Source organism: Rhineura floridana, chromosome 13, assembly GCF_030035675.1.
Source record: "Rhineura floridana isolate rRhiFlo1 chromosome 13, rRhiFlo1.hap2, whole genome shotgun sequence".
In the NCBI taxonomy this organism is placed as follows: domain Eukaryota; kingdom Metazoa; phylum Chordata; class Lepidosauria; order Squamata; family Rhineuridae; genus Rhineura; species Rhineura floridana.
Genome location: NC_084492.1, coordinates 22,669,863 through 22,686,860, shown reverse-complemented (window position 1 = coordinate 22,686,860; position 16,998 = coordinate 22,669,863). Strand labels below are relative to the sequence as shown.

At 41.6% G+C, this 16,998-nt stretch overlaps 2 protein-coding genes across 2 annotated transcripts in view; one reads left to right on the top strand and one right to left on the bottom strand.

Annotated features, from left to right (window-relative positions):
- Positions 1 to 734: 734 nt before the first annotated feature.
- On the top strand, positions 735 to 13,225 carry PDCD5 (programmed cell death 5). The gene is made up of 6 exons (XM_061593962.1): positions 735 to 928; positions 4,049 to 4,089; positions 5,194 to 5,255; positions 7,403 to 7,494; positions 8,441 to 8,512; positions 10,298 to 13,225. The coding sequence occupies exons 1-6, from the start codon at positions 863 to 865 to the stop codon at positions 10,337 to 10,339; spliced, it is 375 nt and encodes a 124-aa protein (XP_061449946.1). The 5' UTR covers positions 735 to 862; the 3' UTR covers positions 10,340 to 13,225.
- The window catches only part of ANKRD27 (ankyrin repeat domain 27), a 63,530-nt gene continuing 59,177 nt past the window's right edge, over positions 12,646 to 16,998 (bottom strand). The window contains exons 28-29 of the mRNA XM_061593963.1: positions 15,968 to 16,040; positions 12,646 to 14,170 (exon numbers count right to left, since the gene is read on the bottom strand). Coding sequence (XP_061449947.1) covers positions 13,904 to 14,170; positions 15,968 to 16,040 — 340 coding nt within the window. The 3' untranslated portion in view covers positions 12,646 to 13,903. The remainder of the gene's footprint in view (positions 14,171 to 15,967; positions 16,041 to 16,998) is intronic.

The following is a 16,998-nucleotide window of genomic DNA, read 5'->3' as shown; positions in this document are numbered from 1 at the left end:
CCCCCCCCCTTTATATATTCACACAGAGCAATTTCATTGCTTTCCCATTGGGTTTTCATTGGGCTGTCTCTTTTAGTTATAAACATGTTTGTTAACATGTTTTATTAGTCAAGCTAACATGTTTTGGTGTCCTGCATGTAGGGATGGAAACATCTGTCGGTTTTCGTTTTCTCAGTCCAGTTGCTATTAAAGATTTAAGCAATTTTGCTCTACAGAAGATCTTCTCCTCTGACGGAGGCCCAGTACATCAGAGGCCGAAAGGCATGGGGCTTCCCCAAGTAATATTTATTTATTGAATTTTTTAGTCGCCCATCTGGCCTATCCAGCCACTCTGGACGACGTACAAAATAGGCATACAAATATAATACACATTAAAAATCTGAAAACAATGACGATAAAATCTAGCCCACCCCAAAAGCCTGCCTGAAGAGCCAGGTCTTCACGGCGGAAACTCATTATAGAGGGGACATGGCGGAGGTCATTTGGGAGGGAGTTCCACATTTTCTCCCAGCATTTTGGGATTTTTCTTTCTTTCTTTGTGGTGCTTATTTCTGACTGGACAACTACAGAGCAAGGAAGGTACCACCCCTCTTCTGTAAATGGAATTTATCCCTCTCCCTCTTTCTTTCTTTCGGTTTGTTCGGCAGCCGTTTTGCCCTGTCTTGTCTAGGCCTCTCGGCCATGGATTGCTAGGGTCTGCCTGCTTAGAGCTGCTCGCGCGCAGGCGCAACTAATAATTTTTTTAAAAAAGGGGACGGGGTGGTGCTGCGGCCCGTCAGGAGCTGAGGAAGAGGAGCAGATTCAGCGCCTCGCGGTCGACGGGGGTCTCTCCGCTCGCTTGTCCCCCATTCCCAACCCGGCCATGGCGGACGAGGAGCTGGAGGCGCTGCGCAAGCAGAGGATGGCCGAGCTGCAGGCCAAACACGGGGTGAGGGGGAGGAGGAGCCGCCGCCGCGGCGAGTCGCGCTGCTTTTCTCCGTCCAGGCCTGATTTCTCCCGACCCGCCCGTGTTGGTCAGAGCCGCCTGTGGCCTTCCTCACGCAGATACTGGCACATTCCCCCACCTCACCACTGCCACTATATCTCCCCCCCCGTCCTAGTTCTCTCACTTACTAGGAAACCGTGTTTTTTTTTTCCTACGGGGAAGGGGCTTGCTTGCTCTTTATTAGTTGGCTGCTAGTCCTCACTAAGGTCAGGAGAAGTCTAGGGCTGTACCATTTCAGACTTGGGAGATGGTTGCCGAACCTCACGCTGGAATATACTATATTATACAATATAAATATATCATATATGTGTGTGTGTATGTAATTTGTTTATATTATAGTGCCTATATGTTATATTATATTCCAGTGTGAGGTTTAGCCACCATCTCCCAAGTCTGAAATGGATAGGTAGATAAATAAATATTGTGCATCCTTGCTCTTTTGGAAACTGCTAATCCTGTACGGAGGAAGGGTTTACTTATTTAATTCTGGCTGCTAGTTCTCAGTGAGGCAGGTCAGCTGGTGGCTGAGCTGTACTGCTTCAGACTTTGGAGGAGAAGATGATGATTAAATATATTGCCCCCTCTCTTTTCATCAGCAGGTCCCAGGGCAGGTTACAACAGTTTTCAAATTCAGTATTAAAAACAGTTAAAATAAATTACAGGGTTGCCATAAGTCATAATCGACTTGAAGGCACATAACAACAACAACAAAATAAATTACAATTTCAGAAATAGGTGGGTACTGGAACCATACTTCTAAGGTGTCAAAGGCCAGGGTAAAGAGTGCTGGGAGATCACGGAATGGGATGTTTTTATATGCATCTACTTGTTGAACACTGTGCTAGTCCTTTGCAAGGAAGGGTTTATTTATTTAAATCTGGCTGTCAGTTCTCAGTGAGGTGAGTGAAGCTGTGCCTACTGCCTAGGTTGCACTTCTTCATGGCCCTGTCTGTGATACATATTTAAAGCAGTGTTATGCCACTTTAAACAGTCATGGTTTTCCCAAAGCATCCTGGGAACTGTAGTTTTTTTAAGGGAGCTGAGAGTTGTTGGGAGGCCCCTATTCCCCTCGCAGAGCTACACTTCTCAAGTGGTTTAACAATCAGTTCCTCTTCCCAGAGAACTCTGGGAATTGTAGCTCTGTGAGGGGAATGGGGGGTCTCTTAACAATTTTCAGAGTCCTTAGAAGACTCCAGTTGCCAGGATAATTTGGGGGAAGTCACGACTTTTTAAATTAGTATGATATGTATATTGCAGATGAAGTCACAGAGGACTTTTGTCGGGAGGGAAATATGGAAGTGGTGGTGGTTTTTGGTGGCAGCAGCATCGAGCATGTCTCTTATCCAGCCCCGCACTCTGAATAGATGCAGGTAACACCCAGGTTGGTTCACCTCAGTGAGAACTAGCAACTTTAAAAAAAAAAATCCACATAGACCATCAGTTTTCTTTGGAAACTGATTGGCCTGTGAAAGAAAAGGAATGTTCCATCATATGCACACCCACTGCCTACCAAGTATCAAGTAGTAAAACCCAGCCACAGAATGGCCATGTCTGTGTGAACTAATAGCTACTGTTCTCCATTACTCTTTTTTTTTAAAAAAAAAGTCCCTCCACCTGGAAGGCTGCCACATTTTTCTGTGCTTGGGGAAGGGGGATATTTTTGTATGGAGGAGCATTCCACTCTTTAAACACCGTTCCTTCTCGTCTCCCAACTTTCAGAATCTGAAATGGTGTAGCCCAGACACAGGTTGACCACATGAGTTAGAACTAGCAGGCAGCCATTTTTCTCCCTTCTTCATATCCCCCAAAGTCCTTCCCCACAGACGACTAGCATGGTGTTATATCAAAGAGGTGTTTCATGCAGGAGGCCCTGAAGCTGTACAGTCCAGATAACAGGTTGATCATCTCAGTAAGAACCCTTTCTTTCTTGAAAATGTAAGGTTTAGCAATTCCAGTCCCAAAACTATATCAAGAAAATGCATCGTTCATTTGTTGCATTCTTATCCACTCTTTTTCCAAGGAGCTCAGGGTGGCTTCTGTCAGTTCTTTTCTCTCTCCCCAACACCTGCCCCACCCCTTTATCCTTGCAACAACTCTGTGAGGTAGATTAGGTGGAGGTTCCCAACTTCTGGCCCAAGGTCACCCAGGAAGTGTCATGGCTGAGTAGGGATTTGAACCTGGCTCTGCCTGGTTGTAGTTGGACATTGTGTGTCACCACATTGCCTCTGAGCGGAAAGGGCTGGGGGCTGTATGATTGGGCTGGTGTCTGGAAATAGGGCTCAGCAATTATCAGTTCCAGATTCAAATGCAGTTCTTGGAAGGGTATAAAATGCTTTTGCCCCACTGCCACTGTCCTATCCAGTTGCCAGTCTGGGTAAGTGGATGCATGTGTAGAGAGCTCCACCTGTGCTGGCTGGTGGAGTGGGATCTTTTTACTAGTCCCCCACAATCTCCTAGTGTGGTTGTGTAAAACTAGTTGTTGACTAAGGTTCAAGAATCACCCTTTGCAAAAACATTGCTAGTCCAGAACATGTGTTTGCCGGCTTGCCTGTTCCTACATGTTTATTTGTGGCATCAATGGAAAAAATGATTTTTGTAAAGTTTTTTTGGTTGCTCACTTAAGAGGCAAACTTTACCACAGTTATCTGGTAGTTTGCAACATTATGAAGTATCTGTACTAAGTAACTTGCATGTCTGTGGGGCTGAAGAATAGCTACCTTTTCTTTTTGGTTGATAGATTCTATATAACCTGAAGGTTGTATACTTCACCACCGTCAGATGTTGGGCAGTTAAAAAAAATCCCAAACAAAACTGTATGCTGACTTTTTGCGTGTTTTAGAATCTAGATGTCTTTTCCGTACTTGGGAGCAATAGCAGCTATGGATTTATGAGCCAGTGTGTGTGTATAAAGGCAGCCCTATCCTTGACATGCTTATAATGTTAAAGCAGAAAAATGCATAATTGAGCATTTGTCAGTGTAGTTAATAGTTGGAGCTCAAAATCTGCATCCCCACTGTAGTGCCATACTTACTACTAAACTGGTTCTTTTTTCTGATTTTTCAGGATCCTTCTAGTGACATTGCACAGCAAGAAGCAAAACAGAGGTATGGGCTGACATTGCATTCATTACTAAATTACTGTGATTTACATAGAAACAGAAGAGATGCTATGACTATTAGGATTTTTTCCTAGTGGGTGTGCTCCGATTCCGATACAAGCCGTAGATTTCCCCTATCTAAATGTCTCCCTCTACTTCTCACACATCTTCTCTTTCACATCTGTTTTGGCCCTACGAATATTTGAATGCATTTGAACTTCATATCTGTGTATAGTTCTAAATCCAAACACTTTAGTTATATATTTAAAGGCTTTTAAATTGCAGCATTCTCTCTCTCAAAAGAGAGTAGCCAGCAAGGCTCATTCCATTTCTCCACTGAGTAAATGCAGAATGGTTTGCTGGCCTTCACTCTTTCCCTACCAGAGACAGAGATCACCTGGACCCAATTATTATTTTCTACAAGTGACCAGGTGGAATGACTTTTTGTTATCCTGCTGTAATAAAGTTGCTATTCATTAAATGGTGTGCATTAAATCTTCCTGCATTAAGATTCTACTATTAAAAAGAAGGGAGATTTACCTCTTTAGGGGCTTGGTATTGAGCCATAAATAATTTGTGATTTGCTTCCAAACTGAATTACATTCAAGTTTCTGTAGTTTGATTCTCTTTTCCAGATAATAATGAATTAATTTGCTCTTAAATTTTGTGCTGCCTGCATGAAGACAGTGTTTTGCATTAGGGGCAGCTTGATACCTATCACCAGGTCCAAAATGTTTGCCCCAGTAAGCATCTATTTATTAATTTATATCCCGCCCTTCCTTCCCGTAGGAGCCCAGGGTGGCTTATCTATAAATTAGGTGTTGCAGAATTTGCAGTTAAGAGATTTAACAACTTACCATTCTGAAAGAGTACAGTGGAGCTGGAGAATTCCACAGGGGCAGTGGCTGAAATAGTTTAATCTGAGCTACAGTTTTGATACGTGATTAGATCCTGTGCAGAATCAGAAAACTAATGTATAATACATTGTGGTACAATTGAAGTCTAAATATGAAACTTCCTGTTATGCAAAATGGTCAGTATGTTTTGCCTTCTTGCAATGCGCTGTGTATGTTTTTGAAACTAATGTTCCAGTGCAATTTTTGTATTACAGGGAATTAGAAATGAGAAACAACATTTTGGCTCAAGTTTTGGATCAGGCAGCTCGTGCCAGATGTAAGCATCCATGCGATCTTCTAAACAACTTCTGAAAAGCTTCGTCAGATCCCTCTTATTTTGATTGCATAGAATTTACCAGAGGAAAAGAGGACAGTGTTTGGGCTGAAATACTAGGCACATTTGACTGGGTTTATGACCCATTGAACATAGGAGGTCCTATCTCTGGGTAAATTTGCTTAGGGTTGCATTGCTAAACCATCTTCCCTTGCCCATTTCTCTGTCTTTAAATGGATGTTGAGAACCTTTTGTTCTGGCATTTCATTGCTGATTTATGCAATTCTATGCAACAAATTATTTTATGCCATTTGTACTGCTCCTGAGTGTGTTCCTTTCATATGCTTAGTCCGAGTAGTATCCAGTGGTGTCCCCTCCACTGACAAAAGATGGAATGGCAAAGGAGGTAATTGATGGCAATTCTCCCTGTAGCTCTCCACCTCTCCCTAAATCTGTTCCGAAGGGTTGAGGGACCTTCCAGAACAGATCAAGGGTAGGAGTTGCCCAAAATTGCTTCCACTTCTGTTTTAAGGATCCAGAAGGATCCAGAGGTGACGCTATTAGATACCACTCTGATTTTATTGGGGCTACATATAGAAAGAAATATTAAAATGTGCATATTTAGTTCATTATTCTAGCATGGTCATTAGTGAGGACTGCTAAGTTAAAAGCTGCTTCTGAAGAATACTGTAGTGGTTTTCCTGTTTGTATGTGTAAAGGATAAGCAAGGACTCTGGACTGGAGGTGAGCTCAGTGACATCCATCTAAGCTGTGCAAAGAGGAAAGTCATGTGTTCCCCTTTGCACATATCTGCTCTTGTCAAGAGGTCTTGAACAGCTGCAATCTGAAAGGTTTTCTCCAGTTTGATTCATATCAAAGTAAGAGTTTGTAGGTCATCAGACCTAATTTTACCACTCTGTTAAAGGGAGTTATTCCAGGACTTAAAATATTTTTATTTGATGTATATAGAGCCCATGTTTTCAACAATAACCAAGAATAGGATAGTGACAAAATATGCTCCCAAAATGTCAAGACCAAACTTCATGTATTTGAATCATGTTCCGCACATTGAATGGTTTCAGAGCCAGTCTAGTTTCCTGGGAATGTTCTCTGCAGCTGAATGCAAGTATCATGGTTTCATAATCATAATTTAGGATCCAAACCATAGTTTGCCTGATATGCCTTCGGAAGCTTAAAGCTGATCGTCTGCTGTCATTTTCCATTCCTTCCACTTCACAATTTCACCAGCTTCTGCAGTGCGGCAACAGTGGCCATCACAGGGTTTGTCCCTGGCTTGCACACTTACAAAGACAGGGTTTCTGATTCTGGTTTTCTGTCTGATTGTAAACCAGGGTTTGTTGATTCAGACATCTTGTCAAATTGTAGTTAAGCTTCCTTAACTACAAGGTTAAGGTTCAGGATGATGTCTGAATTGAACCTATCTATAAGCCAGGTTCTTCTGATCAGTAATTGAACTGAATAGTCTTATTCACTTATTACTCACTTGTAGGATATTATCATGTTTCCTTGCAGCATGTAATGTGTTTAGTGCTGACTGAAACATTGCACATGGCCCCCAGTTTTCTGAAGTGATAAACCAATCCATGATCACCTGCTTGCATGTAGGGGCTCTGAACGACTGAGATACTGCATAACCAGGGGTCCCAATCATGCAGAACCCCTACACTCACGCAAGCTTTCACTCCAGGCACTATAGGCAATGTGCAGCTGTTTAAGGAAGGAGCTGCAACATTAGTGGCAGGGCTAAAAAGCATCCAAAGTAACCACAGCAACCCCCTGCTTGTGAAGAATGTGTGAAGAGGACTTTTGTTGTATTAGAAAATAAAGTGGTTGTAATACAATTTTTTTTTTAATCTTGACTTTCACTGTTTGGATAGTTTGAGTTTCAACTTTTCCAAAATTTATAACAAGGCTATTGCATGTTTCACTCCAATTGTTTAAACAGCATTTTCTTTAACCAAAAGCTGAGTGGAGTGGAACAAGCAATAAGTGAAGGGAAAATGTAACCATCCTAATGAGCCATATTTGAACAAAACAGTATGCCAACTTCCTTAAAATGTCAAGGATCTTTCTTTTGTGATCTGGAATAGTAAGTTTTTAAAATCACAAAATATCTGTTCCTTTTTCAGTAAGTAATTTAGCGCTTGTAAAACCAGAGAAGGCAAAAGCGGTGGAGAATTACCTTATACAGATGGGCAGATTTGGACAGTTAGGTGGGAAGGTAAGTTAATTCTTTGTCATGGCTTCTTGATGAAGCAAATACTGGAAATAGCAGTTTTGTGGAATATAGATCTATAGCTACATGTTCAGAGGCAGGCTGTATCATGGATAACCACTAAACCATGGTTGTGGTTTAACCATAGTTGGTTCAACAAACTATGAGTCATCTCAAGACTAGCAAGCAAGTCATGTCTTGTTTTCCAGCCATATCTGCTTTGTGTCTTTGTGCTTTATAAGTGTCTGGGATGGGGTGGCCAAACAAAATCATGGTTAAGCAAGGCTGTGCAGTTCAGACATAATGCCAAGCCATAGTGAAAGCAAGCCATGGTTAGTAAGCTGCTAACAAACCATGGCTTCACATTGTACTTTGTTGGCAAAAAACTGGTTATTCTACTGGACTGGGTTTGCATATTCAAGCAAACAATAGTGAGGTGAAAGAAACGCTAGCTTAGCATTATGTCCAAAACCTGGCTGCAGTGTATCTCCAAGTACCAGGTGCTCTCTGACATGCGGTTGGCTGTTATTTGAAAACAGTGCCACACTAGATGGATCTCTGTCTCATTGCACAAGGTAATTCTTATAGGTCCTTCAAAAAAGACTGATCTGTAAGCTTTTAAAAGTTATACTGTTACAGAACAATCCTTCAAACCCTTTACAGTTGTTTCCAAATAGCTACTGTTGTGTGGTATGGTATTATATAAAACAGTTATGAATAATTTTATGTGATAAGAGGCATCTAGCAAAATTGCCTGTTAACAATGCTGCGGTGTTTTTCTTTGGCTTTTGGTTCTGTACTTCTGCTGCTCTTCTGTTTTGGGAGGCCGTGTGTATCGTTTCAACTGCTCCTTATATAACGTACACCAGAGGGGTGTGAGGATAAAAGATGCAATGTAAGCTGTTCCACCAAATGAGAGTTCTCTATGTGAGATTGCTTTTTCTCTTCCTAGGTATCTGAACAAGGGTTGATAGAAATACTTGAAAAAGTGAGTCAGCAAACTGACAAGAAAACAACAGTAAAGGTAAGGGATCTTAAAAATGAATCCTTTTTGTAAATAGTAGAGTGGTCACAGCCAATCTTTTGCTAAAGATATTGTACACCTGCCTTCCTCTTATTAAGAAGCTGGCAACTTATACTGAGCAGAAAATAACTATCCCCTATAGAAGGCATTAAGGCTAGTGCTTATACTTGGGTTATTCTCCTGTTATATAGGATTAAATAAGTGGAAACTAGCATACTTACTTGAAAATATACTAGGCTAATGGCCATTGCTTTCCCTGATGAATAACATTCCCTGCTCATAAATCTGCATTATATGCCAACACAAAAAAAGTATTAATGTAGGAAAATCACAAGCAGAATAATTTTACATTGTTTACATATGGTGTTTACAGAGTAAGGTGGTTCTATTGTAATGATTTGTTTTAATCTTTTCCGTATGTTTCTCCTTCTTTAACTCTTTTCATTGTGATTTGTATGCTTATGGGTTCTTCCTGCTGAATGTACTAGAAATAGAGAACGTTTTATCATAGAGAATGTAGATGAGTGTTTCTATCTCTGTTAGCATTGGTACAACCTCCGAGGGTTCGTGCGGCTGAGTTGAAGTTTTTCAAGGATGCCTGTGAGTCTGGAACCTACAGAGGCTCCTCTGGGCTACATGGCTTATAATTAATCCCAAAACCTGCTTGCACAGATGACACTTGGAATCTTGCCCCAATACCACTCATAATAACTCACATGATTTATCATCTGAGCAGCTGTAGAGCTGCTATCTTCATGAAGTAGATTATCCTTTCTCACATACAAGCGACCAACCCTGTTCCTTGTCCAGAGAGGGCAGTACAGTGGTTAAGATGGTGAGCTGTGAATCTGGAAGTCCTCAAGTGCAAAACTTGAGAGCTCACTTTCTGCAAGCCACTATGCCTCAACCTGCTGTCACCTGCCTATAATACAGGGATAACACTGGTGTATCTTGGGGCTGGTACAATGTTTATTTCAATAATATTATATGTAAAGTATTTAGAGCACTTCAAGAAAATGTGTAAAGCACAAGTGACTTGACCCTTTTCAGTCAAATGGCCACACGACAGCCAGCCCTCCTCCAAGAGGCGAGCGTGGTCACGGTATGCATGAGTACATACAGTACACGTACATTCAGTACACATACTCACCAGCCATGGAGGTGCACAGCACGCATGCGCTCTCAGACACAGACGTATGTCGAATATATATCAGCATTTCCAGCCCTCTCCACTCCATTGCTGGGGTGGAGATGGCCAGGTATCTTTTACTCTTTTAAGAGCAGGCAGATGGCTTTATCTCCAATATTAATGAAGTGGCTCTTAGCTTGGGGATAAAGATCCCTGGCTGTTCTTTAGAGATTGCTCTCTAAAGGGCCGGCAGAGTGTTTTAAATTCTGAGCACAGTGGGAGATAAAGCTCTGGGGGCTGATGACCCCCTTCCTGCAGCTTGGTGGACAGGATGTGGCCTATGAACTAGCCACCCCTGGTGTAGACTATATGTGAAATATATTTGCCTACATGCTTGTTGAAAACATGGATAGGAAAGCAGCAAGGCAATGATGACCAAAGACTCATATAATGAATATTAGAATGGGGAGATATGAAATGTACAGCTGGCAAAGATCCTGGTAGCTTCTGGGCTTCTCACTCCTCACCACTTGCTATTGTTCTCACAATGTGTATAGGGAATTCTACTGTTTGGAGTAGCAACTCTTCTTCATGATTAAACTTGGCCTCAAACAGTTGTGAAGCTCTTTTCATCCGCACTGTATTTCCCCCACTAGTTCAACAGAAGAAAAGTATTGGATTCTGATGAGGAAGATTAACTAGTGAAATACAAAGATGGCCGCCAACTGCAAATCACCTGGAATATGTCAAGGAAAGTATGCTGTACCTGACAGAAGCATAGATGGAAAAGTTTACACTTTTTTTCTGTACGCATTTTTTTATATAAAGGGAAAACAAATGATGTTGTGTTCTGTGTAATAAAATTAAGTGAAATGGTTTTCCTAGATCATTTTGATAAGAAGGGCCTGAGGCGTAGTCATTCGCTCACTGTCACTGGGGCTGCAGCTTTCCTTTGACGCTCTTCTGCCTTTGGCACCTGTAAGTAGCATGTTTGCCCTGCTTCTGTCACAATAAGATGTGTCTTAACCCAGTGAGGAAAGAGAGAGGCTGTGTTGCAAGTAGCCATAGGCTTTCACAAACTTAGTAAAGTTGTGTGTGCAGGCTATATATGTCTCCAGACAAGATTTTCACTGAATACGTAAGGGGGGGGGAGGGAGTCGGGTGCTCCTGCAAATGCGTAACATTCCTAATCTTTTAACCATGGTTGAAGGATTAGGAGCAGCCATGGAATCTCCCCTCTGAAGTGCAGATTCTCCCTCCCCTTTCTTCTGATAACCATGGTTAATGCTAACCAGGATTTGCTCGAAGTCAGGATTTTGAAAACTGGCTTCAAAACCCCAATTGACAGCAAATCCTGTTGGTGTTAGGTATGGGTTTAATGCATCAGCCTTGCAACTGGTGGGTTAGGGCCCACTGCCAGGTCGAGGCCTGATCTAAGGTGGGCTCCCACAGCAACACTACTACTGTACAAGCATGTTGAAAAAACAAGAAAAGGGTCCCCATATGCATGTTTGGATTAAAGGTGCATCCCAAGTCTGAAAAGACTACTGGCTTAAAGGATCAGGAGCATTATGTGAGAGTTACATGTCATGTCAACTTGGGTATTAGAACACTTTTGCAGTTTTGCTGAACTAAAAGCAAGGGGGTAGTTGTGCAAAATATGGTTCCATGATACTGTGTCTTGCTGGATGATCTGTTGCAGTAAAAAATAGATAAATCTTAGCTAGCACGTTATGAAGTGTGAAATAGCAGGTCCATTTGGGAAATAATTTCACTTAGATGGTTTCCCTCCCATACATTAGCTAGTAGAATAATTAGTTGAGAGTGTATCAGCCACTGGGCATGATACAATCAAAGTTAGGATCTTTAAAGTCCTGTTAATTTCAATAGGAGACGTGAACATAGTCATTGGAAGGCTTTACCATGGGTGCTGGACTGTTTTCTTTTAAACATCAATGCACTTGTCCACTACGTAGACAAGACACATTTGTTTTTACTCAAGCTGCCTCCATTTCTCAAGTAGTTACTGAAGCAGCCGCCCAAATCCCGTGACCATCTTACATGCATGATGCCATTGTAACTTCATGTTTTGCCTTTTTGTGGGAGAATGCAAAATGAAATGTTTTCTATGTAAACTGTACCAACATCCCATGTAAGCCAGAATGTAAAAGGAAGGGGGGGTTGCCCCTGTTTTTCACTGTGGATATGAAACATATATAATAGAGCTTTGAAACGGATATTAAAACCTTTGCATAAAGAAACACAAGTTGAAGAGAGCAATTTTGTCCATGCCAGTTGCATTAAAAAATGTACAGTTAGTGCACTTTGATTAAAATCCTGTTTGCACCTATATAGGCTTGTGTTTACACCTGTGGAATGTGCAGGTTGTGGCCAAATGCATCTTTCTTCAGGATAAACATAGTTAAGACTCCATTCCATGTGCTTCCTGGCACTGAAAAGTTCTGGTACCTATTTGTGAAAAGATCAATGCATATTGCTACCCCACCTCTGCATGTTGAGTAATGAAAAAGACATTCATAACTGAATATGATATCTTTTCATGATGGCCTCCTATCCCCTGCATAGCAATTTTAGAGCCTCCCAATACACAGTTATAGTGGTGCAGCTGCACTGCATATGTACACAGGAAATTAATACCTTGACTACTTGGCTAATTTAGTATGTTGTAGAAGCCAATGAAGTGTCATAAAAGGAAAGAAACATTCTGGCATTCTACATCATGGGGTTCCCGCACCCAAGGGTGCTTCTTACGTTACTTTCATTTACAATGGAACCTGAGAACAACCAAAAATGTGTTGCTTTTCCTCCTGCTTCCAGACACCACAGAAACACACCTTGATACAATTAGATCTGTGTTGGCTGAATATGGAACATGAGCAACAGGCTAAAGTTTAAGAAAATACTTTGATTTTTTTACGACAGAAGCCCCCAGCAAGCTGCATATCATGACTTGCTGTCAATTAAGAGTCCCACATTAAGAGCATAGATTTGGTCATTTTACTATTTCTCTCTTCCATCATTTGGCACAAGTCAAAGGCACATAAGAAAACTAGGTGAACTCAATTACTTAGTAAAAAAATATACATATTCTCCTCCACCAGGAGCTTATTAGAGCTCTATCTTTTTATACTTCGCACTAGAATTCTAAACAGAAATCTCAAACCATTTGACCATCCCAAAATAGATTAAATACATTAAAGGATAAAAAAAACCCAAGGTATTGTATACAAAGATTACATAAACAAAATTTGAACTAACCAAGTTATTGTGCTGTTCAAGTGATAAGTCAATTCCTCTTTAAAAAAATTGAATATTTACTAAAAGTGCACCATCTACCAATCTGGAAATGTCTTTTAAAGTAAGGACAACGATGCGGCTTCTCACAAGTCCCAGCTGATACAGAGGTAATCTCTAACCAGACCCATTGCATTTAGGGAACCTGTTACTCTATCATGATTTTTTGTTGTTTTGAATTAAATGGTCAGGCTATAGTCTGTACGTGTATTTGAGAATATTTGAGAATGTGTGGGCTAGTACATAAAATAAAATTATTCAAAATATAAGTCTCAACTCTGCTTGCTTGGAGAAAGTGTATCTAAATTAGGCTCCCACTCTCCTCCATGAGAAAATGTACCCTTTGTTAAAAACAGTAACTATAATCTCCCACGCTACAACTCAGCTACCTGTGTGTGGCCCACATTCCAAAAAAATCAACGAGAATTGAAAGAATTGTGCAATCTTGCCCTTTGTGTTGGAAGCTTTATGCTGCGGCAGTGTAATTCCTTTCAGCAACTGGTGTAAATTAGCAATGCAAAAACGGGGGGGGGGACACACTACATTTTCAAAGGAGAATATTTAGGCCTTAGAAGCAACAGATATTCTGTCCCACACTTAACACCCCTTATTGTAGTAACTGATTTGGAGAGTTCAAGTACAGAGAAATAAGTTAAATATTTTTGACATCTCAATTGTATGTGTTTTTAAAAGGGGTAACATCTGTTGGATTTTGTGGATTTATCAGCAAATAAACAGGATCTCAGTCTCCCAGTGCCTATCATGTTGGGGAGGCGATGCTCCTCTTCCTGCCAATCTTCAAGATGCAGTCTTGACAGCTTTGATCCTGAGTAATCTGTGATTCTTTAATGACAAGTGGGAATAGTGTGAACCTGCTGCCACCTGGTCTGTGGGGTTCTTACTTTGGTAGCAAATGTGCTTCCCGGATGCCAGCATTCTTGAAAGCATCAATCATCAGAGCAACCTTCTAGTGAAGAAACACTGGAATCTCTTGATAAACTGCAGGTGTTGTCAGCATCTGCGTCTGAGAGGGCCACATTAACAGTGTGCCTCCGATGCATCAGTTTACTTCTGAGAGGTACTGCTGCCACATCAGTGCCATCTTCATCTCCTGTGGGTTCACCTCTGCTGCCGGCATCAAGCGTCTGTCTCCTGCTTTGCTTTAAAGGATCCACGGGCTTTAGCTTGCTCTTATCAAAGCTCTTAATCGCTAACTTAAGGAGGATTTTTTTTAAAAAAAAGTACAAGTTAAAGGTTTCTATATTTATCTGGCAGATAAAGTCAAAACAAATACCATTAAAAAGTTTGTCCTAATAATCAGATTCTATCCCCTTGTAACTTAAACTCCTGAAGGCCAGTCCTGCTTTCTGGGCAGTCTTTGCCCTCTTCTATATGACAGACTTTCAGGGATTTAAAGAGTGCTATCATGTTCTCCCTCAAACTAATCCAATTTCTTCTGCATGTCATCACAGGACGTGTTATTGATATCATTGACCATCTTCGTTGCCTATTTTCTGAACCTGTTGCAATTTTGTCTACTTGTTAAAGGGCTGTGCCCAGAAGTGGACACTCCAGTCTGGTTGACTACATATTTCTGAAACTTAGGGAAGAAGTGATAAATCATTGCAGTAAGATGCACTCTACGCTGTAGGCAGGGCTATGGATGGCACATCTTTATACGCTTTTAAAGCGTTTTGTTTAATTTTATGTACAGTGCCATGTGTATCTGATGGCGCTATATATATATAACAATTACAATCATCTCCATAACAGGCTAGGTGAGTGTGTGTGACTGGGATTCCCATAGCTAAATTGGGATTTGAAAGAGAGGCTCCCCAGTCCCAGACTCAATCCGTTACACTGTGCATCAATCATGTAAGCTTGGACTCTGGAATCCAGAAGAGGATTCAAGGTGCTGGCTTTAACGTATAAAGCCTGACACAGCTTAGGACCACAATACCTGAGGGAACGCCTCTCCTGACACAGACCCACCCGTACACTACGCTCAACATCTAAGGCCCTCCTCCGGGTGCCTACTCTGAAGGAAGCTGGGAGGATGGCAACAAGAAAGAGGGCCTTCTCAGTGGTGGCCCCCAAATTACAGAATGATCTCTCTGATGAGGCGCGCCTGGTGCCAACACTGTTATCTTTTCAGCGCCAGGACTTTCCTCTTCTCCCAGGCATTTTAGTATGTGTTTTTTAAATTGCTTTTTAAAAATGTGTTTTTAAATTTGTATATTTGTTTTTAAATGTAAACCGCCCAGAGAGCTTTGGCTATGGGGTGGTATACAAATGCACTATATAATAAATAAATTTAACACCAAGAATCTCAGCCACCATCAAGATCTTGCAATCTTAGAAACACACATTTCGTATTTCATCTGTAAGACAGGTAATCACGTTCCTGCTGTCAGAAGAAGGGTACAGATTCCTTTCCCATTTGATCTGACAGTAGAGGCTGCTTCCCTTGAGCCAAATGGGCAAGCTCCTGATGCCTCTCACCAACCATCAAGAAGTGGGAATAGGACAGGGTCTTATACTGAGTAAAACAATTGGTCCAATATTGTCTACAGCAGGCTTTCCCAACCTGGTGCCCTCCAGATGTTGTTGGATTACAACTCCCATCATCTCTGACCACTGGCCATACTGCTAGGGGGGATGGATGGCAGTTGAGGAGGGGTGGTCTACACTGGCAGAAGCACTCTGGGATTTTCAGGCAGAAGACTTTCCCAGCCCAAGATGGAGATGCTGGAAATTAAACCTGAGACACTGCATACAAAGCATATTGCTCAGCCGCTGATTCAAAGCCCATTCTGTGAAAAGCAGCCACTTCCCCGTTATATCGTACTCCTATTTACTCTTCTCCATCTCACTTCCTGCCCAAAACATCCATGTCAAGCCCTTATATCTGTCACATTAAAATGACAGCCCACCCCACCCCCAATTAAACTCGTAGGACTTATTTCAATTTCAAAACATACAAGCCCTTCATCTCAAACTTTTCTTCCTACCTGGTGTAGTAATTCATCATTAAAGTTAGGGACACTTCTATCTCTTGTTACCGTTTTCCGCAAGTCTTTTGATCTGAAAACACAAACAAGGTGACAATAAATTAAACCGTTACATTTTAATTCAAGCACTCAGTACAACTGCTTCTCTGGCAGCCACCAGGTGGCAATATTTCAACAGCAAAACCTTTATTTCTGCCTTCATTGAAAATTGTCTCATACTAGACCTTCCTGGGAGATAAATGTCATGAGATGCCCTTTGGAGTCAAATACTCTAAAGTTCTGAAAACAAGCCATTTACATTTATCCTTAAGAGCATTGGCCATTTTTTGACTAGTCTAAATTAGGGATGGCCAACTTGCGTATCCTCAGAGATGCCCTTTTCTCCAGGCTCAACCAGAGTGCTGTATAACTAGATCCCTTTGCAGGTGCTCAGGCTTTAAAAGTTGGCTGTACCAAAGTAGTGAGAGTGTGACAGAAGTGAACTTGGACATGGCTGGGACATCATGGATTGGATCCAAAAGTGCCCTTCTGCTTGGGGTCCAACAGAAAACAGATGGGGAGGGAGGCAATTTTGCCAATTTCCCCCTCCCAGTGCATCTCTCAAAAATAGGCTGTGGAGGAATAAATGGGGGACCTTCCTGAACAGCACTGGTGGTTTGGCAGTGGGGAATCAATGACAATCACCCCTCTTTCCATTTACAGGAGCCTCTGCTGGATTCTTATGTTCACGGAATGACACTTTCCATGAATGGAAGGCACCTTTGGATCCAGCCCCTTTTTTAAACATATTGAGGTTTCCTGTCTATCTTTCAAGATCCACTAGGTGCTGTATACAAAAGCTGGGATCCAAAGGGAGTTGTGGCAGCACAAGGGCTTTTCAGACATTCTCCCATAGCTCCCTGTGACCTCTCCAAAAGCTGTCCCAAACTTTGGAGATCCTATGGAGCAGCATTCTGTTAAGTGTAATAGGCTGTGTTGGGTTACTTGTAAACTGTTTCAAGGTTTTGCTACAACCAAATCGTATATATCTT

What these genes read in the sequence shown, in the direction of transcription:
- PDCD5 (XM_061593962.1), top strand. Translation starts at nt 863, where the DNA reads ATGGCGGACGAGGAGCTGGAGGCGCTGCGCAAGCAGAGGATGGCCGAG. An exon ending in TCAGGCAGCTCGTGCCAGAT is followed by an intron (nt 5,256 to 7,402) that starts GTAAGCATCCAT and finishes TTCCTTTTTCAG; the next exon opens with TAAGTAATTTAGCGCTTGTA. An exon ending in ACAAGAAAACAACAGTAAAG is followed by an intron (nt 8,513 to 10,297) that starts GTAAGGGATCTT and finishes TTCCCCCACTAG; the next exon opens with TTCAACAGAAGAAAAGTATT.